At 50.0% G+C, this 20,479-nt stretch overlaps 6 protein-coding genes and 1 non-coding gene across 7 annotated transcripts in view; all 7 read right to left on the bottom strand.

Moving 5' to 3' along the window:
* Positions 1-2,369: 2,369 nt before the first annotated feature.
* Pmar_PMAR023750 (acetyl-coenzyme A synthetase, putative) lies at positions 2,370-5,613 on the bottom strand (the record flags this gene model as incomplete). The annotated part of the gene is made up of 19 exons (XM_002785977.1): positions 2,370-2,565; positions 2,637-2,783; positions 2,880-2,980; positions 3,029-3,108; positions 3,198-3,258; positions 3,333-3,430; positions 3,524-3,653; positions 3,706-3,797; positions 3,843-3,932; positions 3,979-4,053; positions 4,108-4,192; positions 4,286-4,451; positions 4,574-4,705; positions 4,780-4,832; positions 4,896-4,971; positions 5,019-5,104; positions 5,158-5,266; positions 5,348-5,430; positions 5,478-5,613. The coding sequence occupies 19 exons, from the start codon at positions 5,611-5,613 to the stop codon at positions 2,404-2,406; spliced, it is 1,962 nt and encodes a 653-aa protein (XP_002786023.1). The 3' UTR covers positions 2,370-2,403.
* Positions 5,614-5,838: 225 nt separating this feature from the next.
* On the bottom strand, positions 5,839-8,758 carry Pmar_PMAR023749 (hypothetical protein). The gene is made up of 4 exons (XM_002785976.1): positions 8,144-8,758; positions 7,440-8,095; positions 7,216-7,338; positions 5,839-7,169 (listed from the first exon to the last, which is right to left on the bottom strand). The coding sequence occupies exons 1-4, from the start codon at positions 8,732-8,734 to the stop codon at positions 6,590-6,592; spliced, it is 1,950 nt and encodes a 649-aa protein (XP_002786022.1). The 5' UTR covers positions 8,735-8,758; the 3' UTR covers positions 5,839-6,589.
* Positions 8,759-9,835: 1,077 nt separating this feature from the next.
* Positions 9,836-9,907, bottom strand: Pmar_PMAR023748. The gene has a single exon. It is a non-coding gene; the product is annotated as a tRNA-His (tRNA).
* Positions 9,908-11,071: 1,164 nt separating this feature from the next.
* Positions 11,072-11,836, bottom strand: Pmar_PMAR023747 (hypothetical protein; the record flags this gene model as incomplete). The annotated part of the gene is made up of 4 exons (XM_002785975.1): positions 11,072-11,275; positions 11,345-11,455; positions 11,503-11,625; positions 11,672-11,836. 4 exons carry the CDS (start codon positions 11,834-11,836, stop codon positions 11,072-11,074), a joined length of 603 nt encoding a protein of 200 aa, XP_002786021.1.
* A 1,052-nt stretch (positions 11,837-12,888) lies between these two features.
* On the bottom strand, positions 12,889-15,132 carry Pmar_PMAR023746 (conserved hypothetical protein; the record flags this gene model as incomplete). Its single annotated transcript, XM_002785974.1, has 5 exons — positions 13,431-15,132; positions 13,262-13,387; positions 13,200-13,217; positions 13,050-13,114; positions 12,889-13,002 (listed from the first exon to the last, which is right to left on the bottom strand). Exons 1-5 carry the CDS (start codon positions 15,004-15,006, stop codon positions 12,889-12,891), a joined length of 1,899 nt encoding a protein of 632 aa, XP_002786020.1. The 5' UTR covers positions 15,007-15,132.
* A 26-nt stretch (positions 15,133-15,158) lies between these two features.
* Positions 15,159-16,166, bottom strand: Pmar_PMAR023745 (Protein yhjJ precursor, putative; the record flags this gene model as incomplete). Its single annotated transcript, XM_002785973.1, has 1 exon — positions 15,159-16,166. The coding sequence occupies one exon, from the start codon at positions 16,164-16,166 to the stop codon at positions 15,159-15,161; it is 1,008 nt and encodes a 335-aa protein (XP_002786019.1).
* Positions 16,167-16,642: 476 nt separating this feature from the next.
* Positions 16,643-20,479, bottom strand: part of Pmar_PMAR023744 (cathepsin c, putative) — a gene marked incomplete at both ends in the record, with an annotated part of 8,739 nt that continues 4,902 nt past the window's right edge. Inside the window, 20 exons of the mRNA XM_002785972.1 lie at positions 16,643-16,703; positions 16,747-16,883; positions 16,938-17,033; positions 17,078-17,177; positions 17,219-17,364; positions 17,527-17,784; positions 17,837-18,004; positions 18,052-18,203; positions 18,743-18,763; positions 18,813-18,920; positions 18,967-19,092; positions 19,142-19,306; positions 19,373-19,481; positions 19,582-19,645; positions 19,689-19,740; positions 19,821-19,906; positions 19,950-20,004; positions 20,055-20,103; positions 20,159-20,295; positions 20,343-20,365. Coding sequence (XP_002786018.1) covers positions 16,643-16,703; positions 16,747-16,883; positions 16,938-17,033; positions 17,078-17,177; positions 17,219-17,364; positions 17,527-17,784; positions 17,837-18,004; positions 18,052-18,203; positions 18,743-18,763; positions 18,813-18,920; positions 18,967-19,092; positions 19,142-19,306; positions 19,373-19,481; positions 19,582-19,645; positions 19,689-19,740; positions 19,821-19,906; positions 19,950-20,004; positions 20,055-20,103; positions 20,159-20,295; positions 20,343-20,365 — 2,113 coding nt within the window. The remainder of the gene's footprint in view (positions 16,704-16,746; positions 16,884-16,937; positions 17,034-17,077; positions 17,178-17,218; positions 17,365-17,526; positions 17,785-17,836; positions 18,005-18,051; positions 18,204-18,742; positions 18,764-18,812; positions 18,921-18,966; positions 19,093-19,141; positions 19,307-19,372; positions 19,482-19,581; positions 19,646-19,688; positions 19,741-19,820; positions 19,907-19,949; positions 20,005-20,054; positions 20,104-20,158; positions 20,296-20,342; positions 20,366-20,479) is intronic.

Genomic DNA, 20,479 nt, shown 5'->3' with positions numbered 1-20,479 from the left:
GCAGCAGCAGCAGACAAGCCGATACGCAGTACCGAGCACCCATCCGTACGCTCAGGATAGATTGCAGTCATAATTTATGGGGAAAAAGCTGAAGACCAGCATTCAAGAAGCAGTTTAAAGTGAGGCCAATAGAAAAGCGGATATAGAATTCATATCACCTCCGACACTGCCTATCATTCTATTAGGTATGGGTGAAGGAGACATTGAAGGCATACAGGATCTACTCATGTCAGACTCTGACAGTCAGAGCCATGTGGAGTGCCCATTCATGGTGAGTTAGTTCGTCTGCGAGGTTCTCTGGAAATATGCCCGCTTTTACGAAGGTGAAAGCTAATCTCAGAAGTGTTTCGGAGATTGGCATATGCATATCTAACCACTTACACGCGAGCGTACTCAAAAGAAATGTGCCCCAGAGAAAAATAAGTCTCCCACGCCACTTACAACGGGGGGTGGAGCAACGAAGTCAAGTAGACTCTTCTATGAAGTAGGTGTCGGTCTCGCTACGATCTGCCCTATCATTGGACGTGATCAGATGCAAACACTCTTCCCGAAAGAGTGGGACAGCATACAGCACGAGGTCGGGAGCGGTGGAGGGGGTGATGGGGCTCGTATATTGCATGCGCACCTGTCCCACAAGAGGCGGCACATGCGAGAACAGAATATAACTCACATCGAAAACTCGGAATAACTTCGACAGGAAATGTCAGCGCAAGGTTGCCTGCCTCTTAATGGAGACACGGCTCAATGCATTGCTCGAGACCTTGCTGCCACACACGCCAGCAAATGGCATGCAGAATGTGAATTGTTGGAAGAATATCATTCAGTGGGTGTCACATATGTCTCGACGCTACCTTTGTGGTCTATCCTCTGAAATTTGCTGAACAGTTCATTATATTAGTACGTCATAGCCGTGGGAGGTTTCTACCAGTTTATTACTGTACGGTCCCTAATCGCATGATGGAAACCTACGTTCAAGTCTTGAAGTGGTTCTTTTGAGAATGAGAGATACTCTGACGAGATATGGAACTTTGGATTTGCTGGAAACTTTCCAGGGAAAGGCTTTATGTGATACCTGATAATGAACTGTATGGATTATAAGTGGACTTCACAACCGAAAAGAATGTCCAGCGAGGCGTATTAGACTATCTCCCAGAAACAATGCTAGGTAAGAGTTTTGCGGATTCGATGAGTCTTTGGAGCAGCGCCTCCGCAGGGTGTGAGTCGCTCAACACCAACCTCGATCATAAGAAGTGGTGTCGAGAAAAGCCAGATTGGAATACGGGTTGACAGCTTCCTGCATAAGCCTTCCCCCGGAGGAACTAAAACTGTGATTAGTGCGCTAAGAGCCTCCTATGGAGCTCACAAACATCTACAAACGACTCAACGTGACTAATACCGGAATAAAATATTCCCAATATTCCGAACATTGGATGCTACCTACAGCCAAATCTCGGGCGGTTGACGGTGCGACGAGTTGCCACTGGCAGCAGCGAGCAGCTTTTCCACTCGATGGATGGCCTTTCGAACTCACTTTTATCATGAGGGAGAACGGTAATGCTTCTGAACTCGGCTATGATGCTGCGGACAAGCGAACGCGAAGACTGGAAGGCATCACGTACCGCTAATATGGTCGAATTACCATCGGAAACTTACCAGCCATATTATCTGGTAATAACAGTTATTAAATAACTACGGTAGTTATTTAACCGGTAACCGGTGAATCCCTGCCATCATTGGTGGCGCACCAACTTGGTGTCACCAAGGCGGACAGGACGATGGACTAAGGCAAGATGACTATAACCCCGCTGAACACTTCAGCCTAGAGTCCTCTCACGAACGAAACCCGCGTGCCGCCTGTTTCAACTGCCAGGGTGACGTGAATAATCCCTGGCGATCAGCAATGTCCCGCCTGAGAATAATCCTCAGGCGGGACGTTGCTGGTGACGACGTCACGTCACCGTGACGTGGAGGCCCGTCACTGAAGGGTATAGTATATTCGGTATCCTGCATCGGAATGAGAAATATTAATCGGTCGACCCCGATCAAAGTTGCCAATGTGCATTGCTATCAATGTAGGCATGAAGTCCCTTCATGATGAAGGCTTCATCTGTCGTGGAGAGGTCCGAATTCCGGACTTCAAAGAAGTTCTCTTCGGTTGCACTGCGCCTTGGCGATTCATTCCTAGCGAAACAGCCTCTCCGAAACTTCTATGCTCCATATTACGAATTCGTGAGAACGTAGCGCGACCCGAGTTAGGACAACTAGCGATTTATAGTAGCGTCAACTCACTGAGACCCGTATCATAAAACTCACGAGAACAAAAGTCGAGAAAGCCCCAAAAACGAAGCGTACGACCGTAGAGAGGCCATGAGAAAAAGTGTGCTCCGGTAACCGGAGTCCGGTTCATATCGCGAACTTCTCGAACTCCTTCAGAACTTGAGGGTTGGCCAGAGCACTGACGTTTCTCACTTTGCGGTGATGGAGAACTTCACGAACGGCCAACTCAACAATCTTGCCGTTCTTGGTTCGAGGTATGTCAGTTACTTGTTCTATTATTCCCGGTACCTAGAGTCCAGCATACAACCTGGCTCTTCATGCGAGAGTGCGCTGCCGATGGGAACGTCATTGTCACTTACATGGTGACGAGTACAGCTCTTCTGGATTTCGCGCCTGATTTTCGCCCTCAGGTCGTTGTCGAGAGTGACTCCAGCATGAAGTACCACGAAGAGAGCAATGATCACGTCTCCACTACGAGACACACCGCAGCAAAGCGCTTCCGTAATCTAAAATGGTGAGTGCTCGATCTTGGGGTCGGGCATTATAGCTTCTCGAGGTGATTGCTCGTATAGTGATCATCGAAGAATCGACATTATCCTCACCTCAGGCATATGCTCTACGACCTTGTATATATCAGCTGTGCCGATGCGGACCCCTCCCGGGTTGAGTGTTGCATCACTACGCCCGAAAACTGCTAAACCCCCTGAAAATATACGGTGCATCTACGGACGTTTCGGTCTCGAAGGCCCACCCTCAGCATAGAGAGCACAGAAGTCGCCGTGGTACCACACATTCGGGCCAAACTCACTGTTGAAGTACGCCTCACGGTACCTGCAAGGCAGGATCTCTCGAAAATCTACTATTGTGCTCATATTCGTGCGTAGGGACGCTATCAGCTCTGCATCGCGGGCCCAACTCACTTAGTCTTGTTTGCGTCATCCCCCCAGAATCCCCAAGGTTGGGATGGGAAAGGCTTGGTACCTGAATCAGTGTATCTCACCGACTAAAACGCCGGCTATCGAGAAATTCGAAGAATAAGTGATAATCCCGCGTACACACGAGCTCGCCTGTAGCGCCTGGCCGAGCTGGACGCCCGGAGTCGTCCCACACCTCCACGGCCATGCCCAATCCACGACATTGAATTTGCCCTCGCCTGAATACAGCCAAGAATCGACCGAACTGAAATATTCAACCAACAAGCTGTGCTTGAATCATACGAGAAGGGAAGAGCTCAGAAGGATCGCACCTGACGACTCCATCCGGATTGCCCAGCATGAAGGTACTGATAATATCAGTGCCACCACTGATAGAAGACACGCATATGTGCGGCCAATGTCTGTACAAGAAATCGTAGTTCTCCGGTACCAACGGGGAACCTATGAAGCAGTACTGATATGAGAATATCCAAGAGAATCGTCAGTGCCGTACCCGTGCTGGAGATCATCCTAACTTGATCCATGTTCAGTTGCGAGAATAGCTTCGGATCTCGCTCCAGTGATTTGCGCAATGCATCGATGTATCTAAGGAAAGCCTCAATGAGGCCCCCCTTGCCATCCAGTCCCCACTTAGCCGAAACTCCGAAGAACTTGACGCCGTGCTTCTTACAAAGTTTTGGCAGAACAGCTGGGTTAGGACAGAAAGGATTACCATCATACCTGAGCATAGCTGACTCGAGTTCCAAGGAAACGATGTGAGCCTCACAGTAGAATCGTCGCCTCAGAAGCCAGCATCGTGGTAAGCCACTGCCACATCATCCATGCTGTCGTGGTATAGTAACTATCCAACAGAGACTGAAGGTGGCTCAGGTCGAACACCTGGTGAGGACCCTACAAGGCCTTATCTCCAGGACGGATATCGCAGTGCAGTTGATGCTCTTTCATCAATTGTAGGAGGCAACCATGCTTGTGAACAATGCCTGGCAAAGAGACAGGTCAATATAGCACCAATCGCTTGCTAGAACGTCGAAGTAGGTACCAACGACGCAGTAAGAGTAGCGAGGAAGAATCACATTTAGGCTTCCCCGTAGTTCCACTGGAGAACATTATAAAGACCGGGTCATTGAAGGCCGTCTTCGCATACTCGACTCGCCTCGGCTTGAACCCTCCCAAAAAGGCTCGCAGAGTCTGGTACGGTAATCGAGTCCTCTTTGCACCAGATCGCTTGAATGGAAGTACCTGACCAGCACGTACCAATGAACGATTGGAAAGGACTGGACCGAGTGAGATGCGCATAGCAATGCTGGTCCAGCAAACTGTTGTTACTCTAGAGTACGACGGTAGTACGGAGAAATTCTCACCACAACCTTATCCAGGTCATTATCGAACCCGAGTAGATGAACGATCTCTCGAGCTGTCGTAGCCACTTCTTCTCCCATCCATTTGCCTTTGACATAGTATCCATCGGCCAAGAATATCATCTTTGGGGATACCTACTGAGCCAGCTTATTGTCGTCACTCTTCTCAAGGCACGCGATCAACACTCAACTTTGGACCGAGAGCTCACCTGTTCGAATCGTTCGACCACGCCCGATGCTCCGAAGTCTGGTGACACGCTGCCTACAACAGGACGGCTCATGTATCGATTTCGAAGGTTCAGCTGATCTGACTCAGCTCTACTACTCCATATCGCTCCAAGAGATGCCAGAGCCAGCATGACTGCGATGGTCTCAGGTGTATTCGCGGTCACCCCACACACCTGCGCGATCATCATGTAGAAGACTCCTAATTCCTCCCATTCCTCACCCTATCGCCTTTCTGGATGCCCTTTGCGACGAAAGCTTGCTGAAGAATAGAGACCATCCCTCGTAACTCATGCCGGGTGATCGTTCCTGAGCCATAGGTCAAAACCCTCTGATGCTCGTGGCGGGATAGGAGGGCTCACTGGAGGCATGCCCTTCGCCATTGAAAATGCAGGCAACAGTGTTCTTGCTCGGCCGGAGGCAGTTTTCCGCCAGATTCACGTAGCTCCGTGGGAAAAAACAGGAGCCGACCTGAGAACAATCAGCACCGCTCTGCGCATCCCGATAGCGGGTCATCATCCATGCCAGGGAGGAACCCTGACGAGAGATCACCATGTCCTTCTCATTTTCCAGAGCAGCTGAATTCTTCTCTCCGATCATCCCAACAAAATCCCAACACACAGACCAGAATAAACCTGAAACACCACGATAACCAGCCTGGGGTGGTCGTGGAAATCTTGACCTAGGTTTTCCACAGACCACTTGTGCAATGCTTCGTAACCATCCACGTCACTGTCGAACTTTTGCTGGACTAGCTGGCGAAACTTACGCCTGAGTACCCAGTTCAGTGCGTATATGACCTCCAGGGGAGCATACATTTTTGTAGTGCGAGCGTAGCTCTCTTTTGGCCGCCAAAGCACTGGGGCACTCTCTGGGCTAGTCACGTGCTGTGAGACCAACTTCAGGCGTTCCATGTTCAGACCAAATATATGTCAGACCCGCTGCACCCTAGGGACCCTACCCACTGATGACATCACTACCCGGCCTTACATTGAGATTCAACGCAATAGATCGAGGTGAGAAACGTCCCTTTTCCAGAGGGCATCAGAGCGCATGATCGAACAACACCCACCAGTGAACCACATCGTGGTTCCCAAGACAGCAAAGTTTGCTGAGCAAAAAGTCTTACAAAGCTACTACGTCGACACTGAAAGCACTGACCCCACCGAGAACACTATTATCATTGCTTTAAACAGTGAGGCTGACTTACTCTGAGACAGTCTTCCATCTCGGCAGGAACAGACCTCAAGAACTACAAATAGCAGTGTCGTTCTGCAATTGCTCATCAAATGGCGAGCTAAGACCAAGACGTCTGTGAGGTTGATACAGAAACAGCGCACTGTCCCCACAGACACAGCTCCATTACTCTCCACCACCTCTTCCCGCAAGCTCAACAAATTGCCAAGAGTTTCTCTCCATAAAGCCACACACAAAGAAACTACCACTTCACATGGAGTACTAGAACCCCCCATCAGCAAGCTTGCGCACGTCAAGTGTTGAGTTAAGCGCCTCTCCAACAAATTTGGTTCAGCCACCACCAGATTACCGAAACCTCATCACTTATTGTTGCCCATGCCACAGTGAGCACAACACGAAGAGTGTACATGAGAAATACAATTTGGTTTGAGGGCTAGGCGATGACAACTGCGACTCGGCTCAGCCGAGTCGGCTGCTTCGACGCAAAGGATGACGCCATGGGCGCCCACGCCTACCCGACGAAACCGAGCGAGTATAAAAAACGTGACGATTCAGAGAAAAACAGAGATCGTTGAAATACAAAATGTGAGACACAACCTACATTAAAATGGTCTCTTCCAATGATACGTCAGAAGCAGCATACGATCCGGTCGTATCTACCTCACCATACACCAACTCTTCCACTGGACTGCCAGAGGATTCGAAAGGTTTACAAGTGATGACAAGGTAACTCTTCAGATGAACAGACTCGTAGATCCACTCTTGCTTGGTGTGTCCGAACTGTCTGCCAGGACGGCCATGTTCGAACCACAATGAAAACTTTGACCGAAGAAAGAGAGCCCGTCGGAGGAAGGATACGGACTCCGTCGAATCTTCGAGGAAGCTGAGGAGTTCGTCGTTACCGTCGAGAGCAAACCAGCCGATACGGTTCCCGAAGAGGAGCTGCTTACAAACAGCACGAGTAAAATTGTGCGGATGACCATCAGTTCTTCGGGAGAAGTATGAACCGATACCCTTATAAAACCCACCATACACTGCACCAAATACCGGCACCGGGTCATCAGCACCCATCGCAACGAGAGTAAGATATGCATCTACGGTACGCATCATGGTTTCTGCGTTTGACTCTGTGATGGATGGCAACCCAGCCTTCCACTGAGACATACCGTTCGCGCACCTGTCGACATAACATTCGATTCAGCACCAAACAGTCCGTGGCTTACCCTATCACAACCTTGTTGATTCCGTGTACGAAATTGTGGCCTTGGCCATTGATATAACATGGAAGGTTTGGAGCAGCAGCAAGCTCGTCGATGTAGATACCACCAAGACTTGAGTATTTACGTCTGATAAAAAAGGCAACTCTTAGTTTCACCACCTGTCGATTTGCAATTTCGACTCCACATTAATGAACGGGAGACTGAACACAAGCTTCCCAATGACTCACATCATGTCGCTGCATACTCCTTCTATGACGGTCGACCAGTAGAAGCCGTCCGGATTAGGTACACCGAAGGAAGTGCCAGACCCAAAGTCCTCCACAACCACATCATCGGTCTCATTGCGACAGGCATGCTTTGACTCAACATAGTCCTTCCATTCCGGCAGTTGGACATCAAAAAGCCTCCCGTTGATATAAGGGAACACTCGCACGCCCATGTCCAATAGCTCGTCGACGGCATCGCCGAAGTTTGGTCGGGCAGGTAAGTAATGCGGGTAGTGGGTGTCGAACCCGCATGCAGCATCGGGACAGTCAGTGTAATTATCCCCATCATCATACCCTAGATTATCCCATTCATACCAGTGTAAAGCGATCTCAGTCTTGTCGCCAACTAATCTACGAAGTCTCCTGATATTATCGAGTACACGAGCTGGCTGACCGCCGAGCTTAGCGAAACCATCTGTTGGTTCCCAGTGGGAGTTGACCCATAGAGCGCCTGGCGCATCATCAAACCATGTCCTCTTCTTAGGACCAGTAAATACCGGAACAGCCCAATTACGATATATCCGGGCAACGTCGAGCCAGCCGCCCTTAGTTACTCCAACTATTGTCGGGAACGGCGTTCGATAGGGCAGTGTAGCTGGGTCGTATCTTGCACGTAACTAAACATCGGTTACCGATGCGACAGTCGAAAATCAAGAGAAGCTTACCTTAGTAGCGACCGAGAATTCCGTTCCCTGGCGATTTGACGAATAATCCTTCAGAAAACCAGCTCCATCAAAAGTCATGAAAAAACCGGTGTCACCGTTGCTCAGCTCAGATATCAGTATTTGATAACTCGCAGCAGCTCCGTAGTCCATGCGTTGCTCACAGGACTCAGAGATACAACTCATTCTCCGACCATAACCGTGAGGTAGAATTACACTATCAACGCTGTGCTTGCTAACCAGGCCCGCCGTAAGATTCCAAGATGTGACCTTGGCGAGTTCATCGAAACTAGCAAACTTCCCACAATGACTGCTTCCAGAGACTCTGAGAAAGACCTTTGACCCGGTCACAGCATGTAGTGGCTCTGATAGTAAAGTGACGTTGTAGCTGAGCACCTGGCCATCATCTGAGATGAAGCATGCCCACCAGTCAACGCCTGAGCGATTTGCGGACGAAGCATTTAGATGATACTCTAAACCGTTGGAGACTATTGAAGCACTCCAGGAGATGTTGTAAAATGAAGTCCGGAGATGACTTGATAGGACGATACTTTCAATTGAAGCCATGATGAAAACGAGGAGATGGCTGGCCATGATACACAAAAGCCTTAGGTGACTGAGGACACAGGGACAGTCCCTATTTCTATCACGACAATACAAACGTAAACGAGTGATGGAGGGAACAAGTCTGGAATACTGCCAGCAAACAACGCGTTCCGCAACTGTTTCCAGCCAACCTTGAAAACCACTGCTGCAGATGCCCGTAAATGCTCAACGCAACAGCACAGTTGAGCCGAGACGCAGCACTGTACTCGCGTACACGGCAATAAGGAGAAATGATAAATTGATCATCTATCGCACAGACAACGTTTTACGCATAAAAGTTTTACGCGTGAAGTGCTCAAAAACGACTCATTACGCGTTGTGTAGTGCGTAATGTGTACTACGCTAGTGCTTTACACAACCGGAGTGCAATTTCAGTAGAAGTCTATTCATGAATCGATAACGGTCAATACCGTTTGTGCAGAAGTGTTCGTAGACAATAAACTTAATTGTGCTTTAAAAGCACGTGATTACCTAGCGGCCGTGCTAAAGTTCCGCACTTGTGAACATTCCGCAGCGGAACGAACTCCCTACCGAGAGGTGCTAGATCCGACGACCTCCGCCCGTGAGACAGCAGTGCTACTTCGCAGGAGCCCACGACATACTGATGGATAGAATGGGTATTACGGGAAATTTGAATGACGACAGGCGTCACAAGGTAGTGCTATTTTTGTGGATGAGGCGTGTCTGTATGCTCATTGAGAATTACTCGCCCTCCTGCACCATTCGAATGGGTGTCTGCAACATCATCAGTGCAGTCATGGTCACAAGTTGCTCGAAAAATGGACTATAAAAGCAACACCAGCCTCTGCTTCCAGGAAGTTCCTGGTCTCCACATCTCTTAAGTGACCGCCGAGATTCCGTGCCATTCTGAGGTCCAGGATCTGAATAGCACAGTCACCTGCTCGACCACTCGATCTGACTCTAAATCACGTCTTCGGGCACAGCCTGTGTAAACAATCGAAGCGCTCGGATGAATTCGAGGATTCCATAAACGTCGAGCCAGGGAAGCCAACTCGGGAAAACTCTTTACTGAGTTGCAATGGACGAGCGGCCTATGATCACTGGTGCAAACCAGGGGGATCGAGATAAAGTCACTACCCGGATTTGAACCGGGGTTGTCACGGCCACAACGTGACGTCCTAACCACTAGACGATAGCGACTATACATTGCATATTCCTAGACGGCTTCCGAGGGACTTAACATCTACTCTTACAACATACGTGTAACGGATTCGTTCTCATCGCTGATATTCGTCTTCCTTAGATTTCTGTTGTGATCCTAAAAACCCTGCTTGAGAAAAAAACCCGAAAGTTGCAACATGAAAACCACTTTGAGGATATCAAATTTCCGAAACTCAATGCAATCGCAGAGACTTGTAAAATTTGGAGAAATGACTAGATAAGACGCTGTAGCAGTCTTCAGGTCGGCCTCTGCACCAAGGAAGCCAATCCAGCGAGTCGTTTGAAATGCAGAACGAGCTAATTCTACGTCGGTCGGGTCAGTTTCGTCACGAAACTTTCGTGTACTGTACTTCCTCGAAAGAATGGTATTGGAATGGAGCTGATGAAGTGGAACGTTATCGATCATCCCCAGCCGGAACGGCTATATGTGAAACTTAAATGCCAATCCATGGACTTCATCTCACACAAGCGATACCATACCTTCCCCTTCGGCTCACAATGGGGCCGATATGCCAGAGATACGAACATGGATTGGGAAAGTGGCCATCATTCACATTGGCATTAAATCTAGCAAGCTAATATACATGGCATATCGGCCCCACAGCGAAAGCGGATTTCCTAACGGTATGAAAACAGGAGTCTTCAAGTACTCCGACGAGAGTTGGAAATTTTGGAGTCGATTGAAATTTCATAGATGCGAAATTGGAGGTTCTACGGCTGGAATAGATACGCCTATTCTACACTCGTAGTAGGAGGTAACATCCATCCCGCTTATCTCCGCGGAATTGATCATCAATTATTGATGATGAAATGGATGAAGCTCATGCTACGGACAACTTGTTCGATAGGTGTAAATGAGCGAAGATGGTCTGCAGAATGGACGAGCTCACTAAATATGCGAGCGTTATGAAGTCCAGACACCTTGCTGCAACCATTGTTCCTTTCCCAAAGAATATCCCTGTCATCACTGACCAAGCCAAGAACATGAGCTGGAGAAAGGGATATACCCCGAGACAAGCCTCTGCAAGATGACCAAGACCAGGAGTTGTCTGTGAATCGACATATCTTTACGAAACACTGACCCGCTATCACGCTTGAAATCATACATACGTAAAACAGTTGAGAACTGTTGGAAAAGGATTATCACTCGGTCCCTTGCAAGAGCTCGAGCACCTGTGCCTGCACCTCCTCAGGCAGTGATGCTATCTGCTCTGGCGACAGGTTACCAAGCGCGACCATGATACTTTCGGTATCAGCAGCAACCTTGGAAGCAGTGAGGGCCGATATCTCCCGGGCCAGATGATCAAGCTTGTTGTCCGTAGGCGCCTCTGGAGTGGTGGCTGGGAGCTGTGAAAAGGACCATCAGAAGGATCTCGACAATATACTGCACTATCCTACCACTGTTTGAAGGCCTACTGCGCCTGCACTTTGTTGAGCATAGAAAGGCATAGGTTGTACTGCCGACTCTGAGGCTGCAACTGCACCTTGTGTCCTGATCTGTTGCAACCTGTCTTTCGCTAAGCTCACCTGAAAGATGAAATAGCTGTCCATTATGAGCACTTACAGGACCCTACCTCATCTGCAGTAAGAGGTAGGAGACGTTCCCCTGTAGTCACACCTAGAAGATAGTGTGCATGGATGAGAGCTAAGGATAGGTTAGGGTCCTCATTGAGGAGCTCCTTTGCCTTATCAGGTGCCTAACATCACCATACTCCCTAACGCTGTACTTCCAATCTCCACTACATGATAGCAGAGATGATGGACTCGATGGAGCGTATAGAGCAACTGAGTTGCCGTTAGATGATTAAGGAGGTCGTCAGCCACATCCATAGCGTTACGAGGCTCTTCCTCATGGGCAGCAGATCCCAACGAGGGATGCGCCTCGTCCGCACGACCCGGACCGGACATCGAATCAAACTGATACTGAAGTGAATCGGTCGCGAAATGCATCATTGATATGGTGACAGCAGTATTCCCTGCAATCACTCATGCTCAACAGCACTTTCCTTTTCCATACAGTGAAAAACATCAACTACAAAAAGACCGTTCACGTGGTCGGCTTCCTCATTTTAGAAATGAGAACACTGCTGCTGGTAGGTCTGTGTCTCAAAATGAACAAGAGGGACGTGTCGTAAACCATACTGAAGGGAGGATCGATGGGCATCGTAGTAGACTTCACCATAACCGCTGCCGCCCAAGGCTCAGTACCTTGTTCATCCCTTGTGGAATACAGACTCAACTCGCAGGCCCGAACTCATCTAACTGCAGTCTCCATCCAATACCAAACCCATACCAATCAAACTTTCTTGTCATATTTCGCGCACCGTATTCCGTTTTCAACTTGGAGGAAAAAGGACTGCCTTCCTTGTTGTGTTGCACACCTCCACACCAGACGTCGAAGTCACGCGTCACGATATCATCGACAGATACTCCCTCATACGACAAAGCTACAATAGCATCGTAGTCATCATGACCAGAAGAGACCACTGCCGGCTTTACCTTACCATCAACGTAGTAATCGCAGCCTTTGTATCTATTATTCCCATATTGGTTCCGCCACCATGATGTCAACCGTTAGAGGCGCTTCCCCTTGTAGGGATTTAGAATCAGCCTCCCGAGCGAAGGTCAGAAGCATTCAGGCAAAAGCTCATCCAGCAAAACAACGGTGAAAGCATCAATAAGATTCATAGGAACCCTAACCATAAAAATAATGATACAGCATCCCTGAAAGTGAAAATGCCGACACAATGTCATCCGTCAGGATCACCAATTGAGCCAACTCTGCCAAGTCCAACACGATGCAGTATTAGTCGAGCACGTTATGAAAACTCATTCGAATTGTAGTTAGATGAGCTGCATAACCCTCTGTTGCCTAGGAGCATGTCAATCAGCGTTCAACCGAAAGGCTTTTCAAACGTGATATCATTCGCTCAAACAGCAATGGGTATTACGACAGGTCATCACTTCAATGCCTCCACCACTTGAGTAGCAGCCTCATCCATATCCAGTTCACGAAGACTTTTGAACGGACGAGGCATACCCACTAGGGATAGGACCTCTTTGCCTCCATGAACCTACACAACAACGGCATCGCGCATGGAGGTCGACCTTTGAGTATGACCTTGACTGCAAAGGTCCCCTTCCTCGGTTTGGCCAAGCCGTTCTCGTTAACTACTACGGTAGTCCCTGGACGACGCGCTTCTAGCGCCACACCAAGAGCTGCCGCACTGCGTTTGAAGATACCTCAGCTCTTGCATGCCTCGATCAATACATCCGCCTCTTCTGGATCCTAAATACGGAAACCTCCGAGAAGACAGTGAACAACGACATCACTCACCACTTCAATTGCCGCAACAGTAGCAGCAGCTTTGGCTTTGGCCTTACCCTTAGCTTTCGCCTTGGGCTTCACAATCGCCTCCGATCCTTTCTTCTTTGCTGGCGCTATAGTGACGAAGCAAACTGAGCTACTACAGTAGACATCCCTCCATAACGCTGAGCCAACCCAACCACGTAGAAACTTTATCATTCTCGCCTTCGGCCACGACAACGTGTGTGGACGTAGGCCCAACACACATAGCTTTGAGCACTGCCTCTACTTCCTCTGATGTAACCTGCTCTATCCCGTGCAGCCCTCCAGGCTTGTCCAACATCGCCAAGATGAAGGCATTGGCGGTTTGCAGCTGCGAAAGTTGCCCCATCACACTGGCCTTAGCTCTGGCCAAGGACGACTCATCAACCTTTTTCATCCCTCGAATCACCCGTAGGGCCTCTGTCACACATTGGGCGGCATCAGTTGGATCAGTATGGACCGCCACCGTCCAATGGCCCGCACCAGTAGAAGGGCGATCTGGTACCAAGAACGACCCCCGAGCATCGTATGTAAGTCGAGTCTCCTCCCTCAGCCTCTTGAAGAGTGCTGCATTGAGGATATCCTCTGCCAGTAGGGCTACCTGCCACCTTGGGCGCTCCTTCATACCTCCCCCTAGGAGTACCAAGGCTCGATCGTCAGCGACTTTCGGTAAGCTCACCCTCTGCGGAGCATCAGTCTTTGAATCAGCCGCATTAGGCAGCGTTGCAACAGTCTCATCATCCGCCTGCCCTTCCACCATCTTCGATGATCCAAAGAATCGATCAGCTGCCGAGAAGGCCTCCTGAGGGCTGTCGAAGTCGCCGACCATATCAATCTCCAGCTGTGAGTCGTCACCCCAAGATAGCTCCTTGGTAACCTCTTGGACCTGGCCCAAGCTCTGTGGCTCTCTGAGCACATCCGTGCCAGGGTACATTCTGCTCACCAGCCTATCGAGCCCCTCTCGTTCAAGAGACAGGTCCCTACCGGACTGTAGGGCCTCCAGGCTCGCCAGAGCCTTGGCGATATGGACCGACCCCTTAGCACCCGCCTTAACTTGCCTTCCCAGCACATACTTGAGGAATTCCAAGGCAGCCTGAACATCTTTAGCCCCCGATACACTGATTTCGGTCCACTCTAGTGACTGACCCATCACCGGTTCGCTAAGTGAGTGCTCCTTCATGAAAGCATCAACACTGCCATCAGCTGTCTGCCACTGAGAAGCAAGAACATGGCTGGCGACGGTTGCATGAGCCGCACTTCGAGCTCTCAATGCTCCTCCTGGCCACCGTATACGTACACGATAGCTCCCAGGCTCCCCCGCCGACTGCACCACTCGTACTTTCACTCCAGTGTCTAAGCGGGTACTGTAGACTCCGTCGTGTTTGCCTATATCGAGTACACGTGGTGCTGAGCTCTCATCATCCTCCAATAGGCGATGACAGTGCAAGGCCAGAGGCTGAGGCCTTGGTCCCTTCTCCATAGAACCCTGACGTAGGGCCTCTAGAATGGCGGCTTTCGTCCAGCCCTTGCCAGTTGCATAAACCCTGAGCCTCTCGTCCAACAGACCACCGAAAACTCGACGTGCCCCCTCCATCACTTCCATCGGGTTCACTTCCTTCACGGTCTCCTTGGCCAGGCCAGTCGCGTCCTCAGGGGCCACTGGCGTATGACCCAGTAACATGAGATCCATCGGCATCTGTAGCTGCTCATCACTACTAGCATCTTCCATATCAGCCAACCCCTTCACATAATCCTCCCCAAAAACTCTCACTTCCTCCCTTGCCAATGGACTAGAGCACACATCAGCTACGATCCTGGCCGCCTCTCTCACGCCGAGCTTGGCTCCTTCCACTGTCGTACCACAATCTTATGCTACTCACTCTACAGCCCTCCCGAATGCTGTCCACACAGTCGGCCTCGGGCCACGACCGGGACCCCCATACCCCTGCTCGCCCTCTGAAGTCTCGAAGCCACCGCTCGTATAGCGATGTCCTCTGCTACATACTTCCTCATGTCGGCCAAAGTCCGCAATGGATGCACTGGCTGCTTAGACATCAACGTTATGCGACCCACAGCAGAATTCTGCGACTGGGAGTCTATGCGAATAGTCGGAGCCTTAGGATGCCACTCATGGTACACGGGCTTACGTAAAGCAGCAACACCTGCTTCGACAGCTTGAAATTTCCGATCGATTTCAGAAATGACTTCCTCCTCTCGCCCGTTAAGATCCCCAACGATGAACAATGTGCTATTGGATGGTCTGAACCACTTCTTGTAGAAGTCTTTCACTTGTCCCACCGTCCATCCCTGTACTAGGGTAGAGCTCCCAATAGGAAACTGCGTGCCCAATACATTTTCCCTATGCAGGGCCTCTAACGCCGCACACTCTTGGGCATAGTCATGCGTATCCATCTGGGCCTTCTCACGCAGCACCACCAGCCTTTCCCTCTCCACTACATCCCTATTCAACTTCGCCTCAAAGCCCGCCTGTCGCAGTAGTTCAAGAGCAGCCCCAAGGCCTTCCGCGTTAAGGACCACAGTCTCGAAGCTAACATGATGATAATCCGTCTCGGCATTACTCTGTCCTCCCTTCATGGCCAGTGCCGCCCTCTCCTTATCACAGCCCATGAAGGCAGCATGCTCTACAAGATGTGCCATCCCCTGCTCCCCTGCACTCTCATCCCGACTACCAACATGAACCTCCAGTGTTGCATGGACTGACTTCCCACCAACATCCTTATGATCTTGAATCACATACTGCAACCCGTTACTAAGGGTACCGACCCGAACAGCTGGATTCCTAGGTAGAATAGGTGAAGGCTCGACGATCGGAGCAGCTGCCTCAACAGCACTACGACGACTAACCCCGTTGCCCTCCCTACTCCTCATCAGAACTGAAGACGTTAGTACTGCAATACCCACGCCCAAGACCATGAGGGAGATTGGATAGCCATAGGATGTTCTCTTCGAGCCACTGCCATGCTGAGCTCTCAAGTTAGTGGTATACGGCCTACTGTAAGTGCTCGCTACGGCGGACTGTGGCACAGACGTTCGAGGTAGCACAAAGAGAACCGGCGTGATAAGCTGGATGGCAGCATAAAGGCAGACCGAGAGGACCAGTAGGCTGTAGACTGGGGACGACCGACTTCGGCGAGTATGGCCACAACGATCCGCTATAATGAGACTCATGAAAAAACCCTGAAGGTTTTATGCGGCTCTGGCACTGAACCCAACCATCTGTCACAACTGACAAACTCTGAAACGAAATGCACCTACTACTTTGAACGACTCTTAGGCTGATACTGATAATGAACAGCACCACTACGTGTCATCATGGGTCACTTATACAGAATTGACCAGGGCTCTCACTCATTGAGGGAGGCCGTGGAGGACGAGTTCAGAGCAACAGCCTCGCGGAACAGATCTCTATAACAAATAACAATAAGACTGAAGACCCACCCGGGCCTACCGTAGTTCCGCCTTGGCTGCCTTGCCACTTGCCAACGACTTAGCCGAACGACGCAGTCTATCCTTCACTAGAGGATCCGCCCCGTGGTCCAATAGGAGTCGACACACCTCAACGTGGCCAAAGAATGCCGCGTGGTGCTGATGATGATGATAAATACACTCTCTGAGGTGTTACATGCAAAGAGAACTCACTAAAGGCGTTTCGCCCCATTTGGTCAAGGCTTTCATGTCAGCCTTATTCTCCAACAAGATCTTAGCCAACTCCTCGTTCCCTTGCCAACAAGCAATCTACTTGGCGGTTCGAGAGGCATAAGGCAGTCAGAAGCCACTACATGCAGGGGAGAGAGACCCCTCTTATCCTTCATAGCCAACAGCTCCGAATGCTCCTCACAGAGCTTCTCAACGAATGTCAACCTTCCAACTTCGCACGCCCTAAAACTCCTTATCCTATGCCGCACTCATGCCTCTACTACCAATGCAGAGTTGTCCATTCCTCCTTATCAGTAGCATGGACATCACTGAGCGGCAAGAGCAGCTCAGCAACAGCCAAATGGCCCTGTTTAACAGCCACCATCAATGGTGTCATGCCTTCACTATCCGCTTGGTTGATCTGATGCTCCTAACCATATTCACAAGTTACCGACGATGATTGACACGATGCTGGCTTCTGCGATATTGACTAAAGTACTATAATAGCGCTTGTAGGCATTCCAAGGCACGAATCACTCTACACCATAGCAGTGCAGTACTACTACAGCGCCAATTAAATATGGACCCTTACCTTAGTGCTGATCAAAGCCTTCACTTCGACTACATCGCCCCTGAAGGCAGCCAAATGCAGGTCATTTGGTCTAATCCTAGCATCAGCTGAGGCCCCTGCACCCTCCATAAGCTCGCCCCATACAGCATCCTCCTCTCCATAACCACCCGATGCCGTAGAAGGCGTTGAATCAGCCGTTACTGTCTCCTGCTGGTGCTGCTGGCTATCACCCAACTTAGCCACAATACTACACCCTCCACCGCTCCCCATGGTGAAAGCCTGATCATTCTCAGCAGTTCCCACTGAGTCCGAGGGTCTCGAGATCTATCACCTTATTGGATTCAATGTCACTCAAGACATCCTTCTCGTCCACCATCTCATCCTCTTCGTTGCTCTTACTACTGCCGCCAAGCCATCCACAGGAGGTCCCATAATCATTAGGGGATACCACCGCGTGAGACGCGAGAGAGAAGCCTCCAATACCAGCACCACAAATAACCTATACCACCAGGCTCACTACACCCAAAACCGTATCAAAAGCACTACCAAGGCCATCGAAGATCCAGCCTCAGAACGGCTGCCGGTGAGCAACATGTTGGCCGTTAGCCGGTTCCACCTATACATCCTGATCTGCCTCTGTACATATCGGAAACCCGATTGGCGAATGAACATGGGCAAACGACTGCAAGAAGCTGCGGCTGATAACAAGGAAACTATTCCCAACACATGCTTCGCTCCGCTCGAGACCGTTTCATGTTGTGCATTTAGTGGGTGCGAGATTCTGCGGTCACTTAAGCAGATCGTGAGGCCTGTCACATTGGGCCCGGGATACTCTCTGCTATGTGCACGCATGCAGTAGCTCTCCCTGCGTTGAAAGGTTTCACTCGGGCATCCCTTTAGGGCAGAATGAAGATATCTACTACGCATCAACGTGAGTATGTATTCATCTTCAGATCGACGATCGAGCAAGAATCGTAGCTACTCATCTCTATACACGCCCTTGAACAAGACTATGGTGCATCCCAATGCAGAATGGAGACTGCAAGAAGGATTCGGATCAGAAACTCTTAGGAACCCACTGCTCATTCGAGCGTATCACTTCCCGATGTCCTGTTGATAACCAAACACGCATGAAGAGGTCTAAAGTGTGACATAAGAGTAACACGTATAGATCATGTTTCAAGGTAGCATACACGCACATGTTCTGGTAAATCGGCTATATTCACTCGTCCATTACCGATGTAAATGTCCACATAATCTGATATAGAACGTGCCTCATAAAGGAGTAGGTCAGTGGAGGGTGGTACATCGGTAGCTTCCTCGACAAGGGTCCGGAAGGAACGACATCGCTTGAGCCTCCACGCCCCCAAGGTTAACACCACGCTCCAGTTTGAGATGACCGTCTCCAAACGGGCCTAACAGCCACAAAACATAACGACGTGATGGGCGGTGCTGCACTACCCCAGTTGGGACCCCAGGAGTTTCTAGCCAGCCAGTAAGGCAGTTCCTCCCCTGTGTTGGAATCAGTCTCAGTTCCCCAACCCACAATGGTCAGAGCATGGTTAGTGTAGCCCCAATGGTCATAACCTGAGGTACTGATGTTGTGATACATATAGCAAGCACATGCGGAGCCCACCAATGGCCTCAACCTTTGCTATCCGGAAGCCTCTACCGAACTTCGTGAGGAGAGACTCCAACGATTCGGTGAGAGTCTCCTTATCGGCTTCGAAGGAGCCGTGTATACGCAAGTGTACGTCCCCGTCCGCCTCTGGCTGCTTGCCTGGTGCCACGCTCAGATGCCCTGAAACAGAGCAAGCTCGTCATTCAGGACGACAAGGGCGATGGCAGCTCCTCATAAGCTTCTTACGTAGCAGAGCCTCGTCCTTTTCAGTGAGGAGTACATTATGATCTCGCAGAGGAACATGGTTGAGCACTTCCATGAAGCCCTTAGGGGCATTAGCCACATAAATTTCAACCTGTCACGAAATACTGTATGCCATCCAACCTTCCTATTTCGCCTACTAGATCCATTGTACTCCCGTCAGACTCCACGTGATGAACTCCATGTGATACTACATCATTAAAGAGTGTGGGGTTGAGACCATTAGGGGCCTCTATCGCCACTTGCATCGGTCCATGCCTGAGCTCACAGCCTTCCACTACTACCTCTCCAACATGCTTACACATAGACATGCTGCATCATCCTCGCCATGCTACAACGACCATAGAATCCCCCTGAGAAAGCCCAGCATACACACTGTTGATACTAGTGTTATTTGATGTTGCTGCACACTATGGCTGAAGCAGTACTCTACCTTTATAGGTGCCTTCTTTGACATACCACACTTTCGTCTCATCATTGAAACACTCGGCTTTGCATCTACCATCGCCGGACACGTATCTTAGAACCGCAATCTCAACCGTGTAGGACAACAGTGCCCTACGGCATGCATCGCTCTGTTGTTATACCCGTTACGAGTAGGTCGAAACCGACTGAACCTAGCGTACTACACTTCCACAGTGCTCTACTACAATCACTCGAGGCCTACCAGGGAACCCTCCATTGCAGGCTTGAGCAGTATAGCTACACGAAATAATCTGAAAGGAGGCAGACGATGCCCCGTCCATGATGGGCCACCATTTTACCACTTACTCCTTGAGGAGAAAGTTCAAAGTCATCTGGTATGGGGATTCCCATCGCCTTGAAGTCCTTGTATATAGCGCCTTGTACAGCAGCCGCAATAGCCATAGCATAGCACCCCCCACAGGGACCTTGGCTCCTCACTGGACCTGCACAAATCTCTCCAAAAAAGCTCATCTCTCGAGCCTTCGATTACTGCCGTAATCTCCGTAATGGTCCCTGAAGTCGTAGATGCTCGTACGTCCTCAGGAAGGGTGCAAGGATATTATCAGCTTCGAATATTCCTCCGTTTGGCACAGTTCAAGTGCCGATCCGAGCGCTGACACCATCCAT

Source organism: Perkinsus marinus, assembly GCF_000006405.1.
Source record: "Perkinsus marinus ATCC 50983 genomic scaffold scf_1104296931952, whole genome shotgun sequence".
Lineage (NCBI taxonomy): Eukaryota > Perkinsozoa > Perkinsida > Perkinsidae > Perkinsus > Perkinsus marinus.
Note: the sequence above shows the minus strand (reverse complement) of the source record. Positions and strands in the feature narration are given on the sequence as shown.

What these genes read in the sequence shown, in the direction of transcription:
- Pmar_PMAR023749 (XM_002785976.1), bottom strand. Translation starts at nt 8,734, where the DNA reads ATGGCCAGCCATCTCCTCGTTTTCATCATGGCTTCAATTGAAAGTATC. An exon ending in AATTCTCGGTCGCTACTAAG is followed by an intron (nt 8,096 to 8,143) that starts GTAAGCTTCTCT and finishes ACCGATGTTTAG; the next exon opens with TTACGTGCAAGATACGACCC. An exon ending in ATCAACAAGGTTGTGATAGG is followed by an intron (nt 7,170 to 7,215) that starts GTAAGCCACGGA and finishes TTATGTCGACAG; the next exon opens with GTGCGCGAACGGTATGTCTC.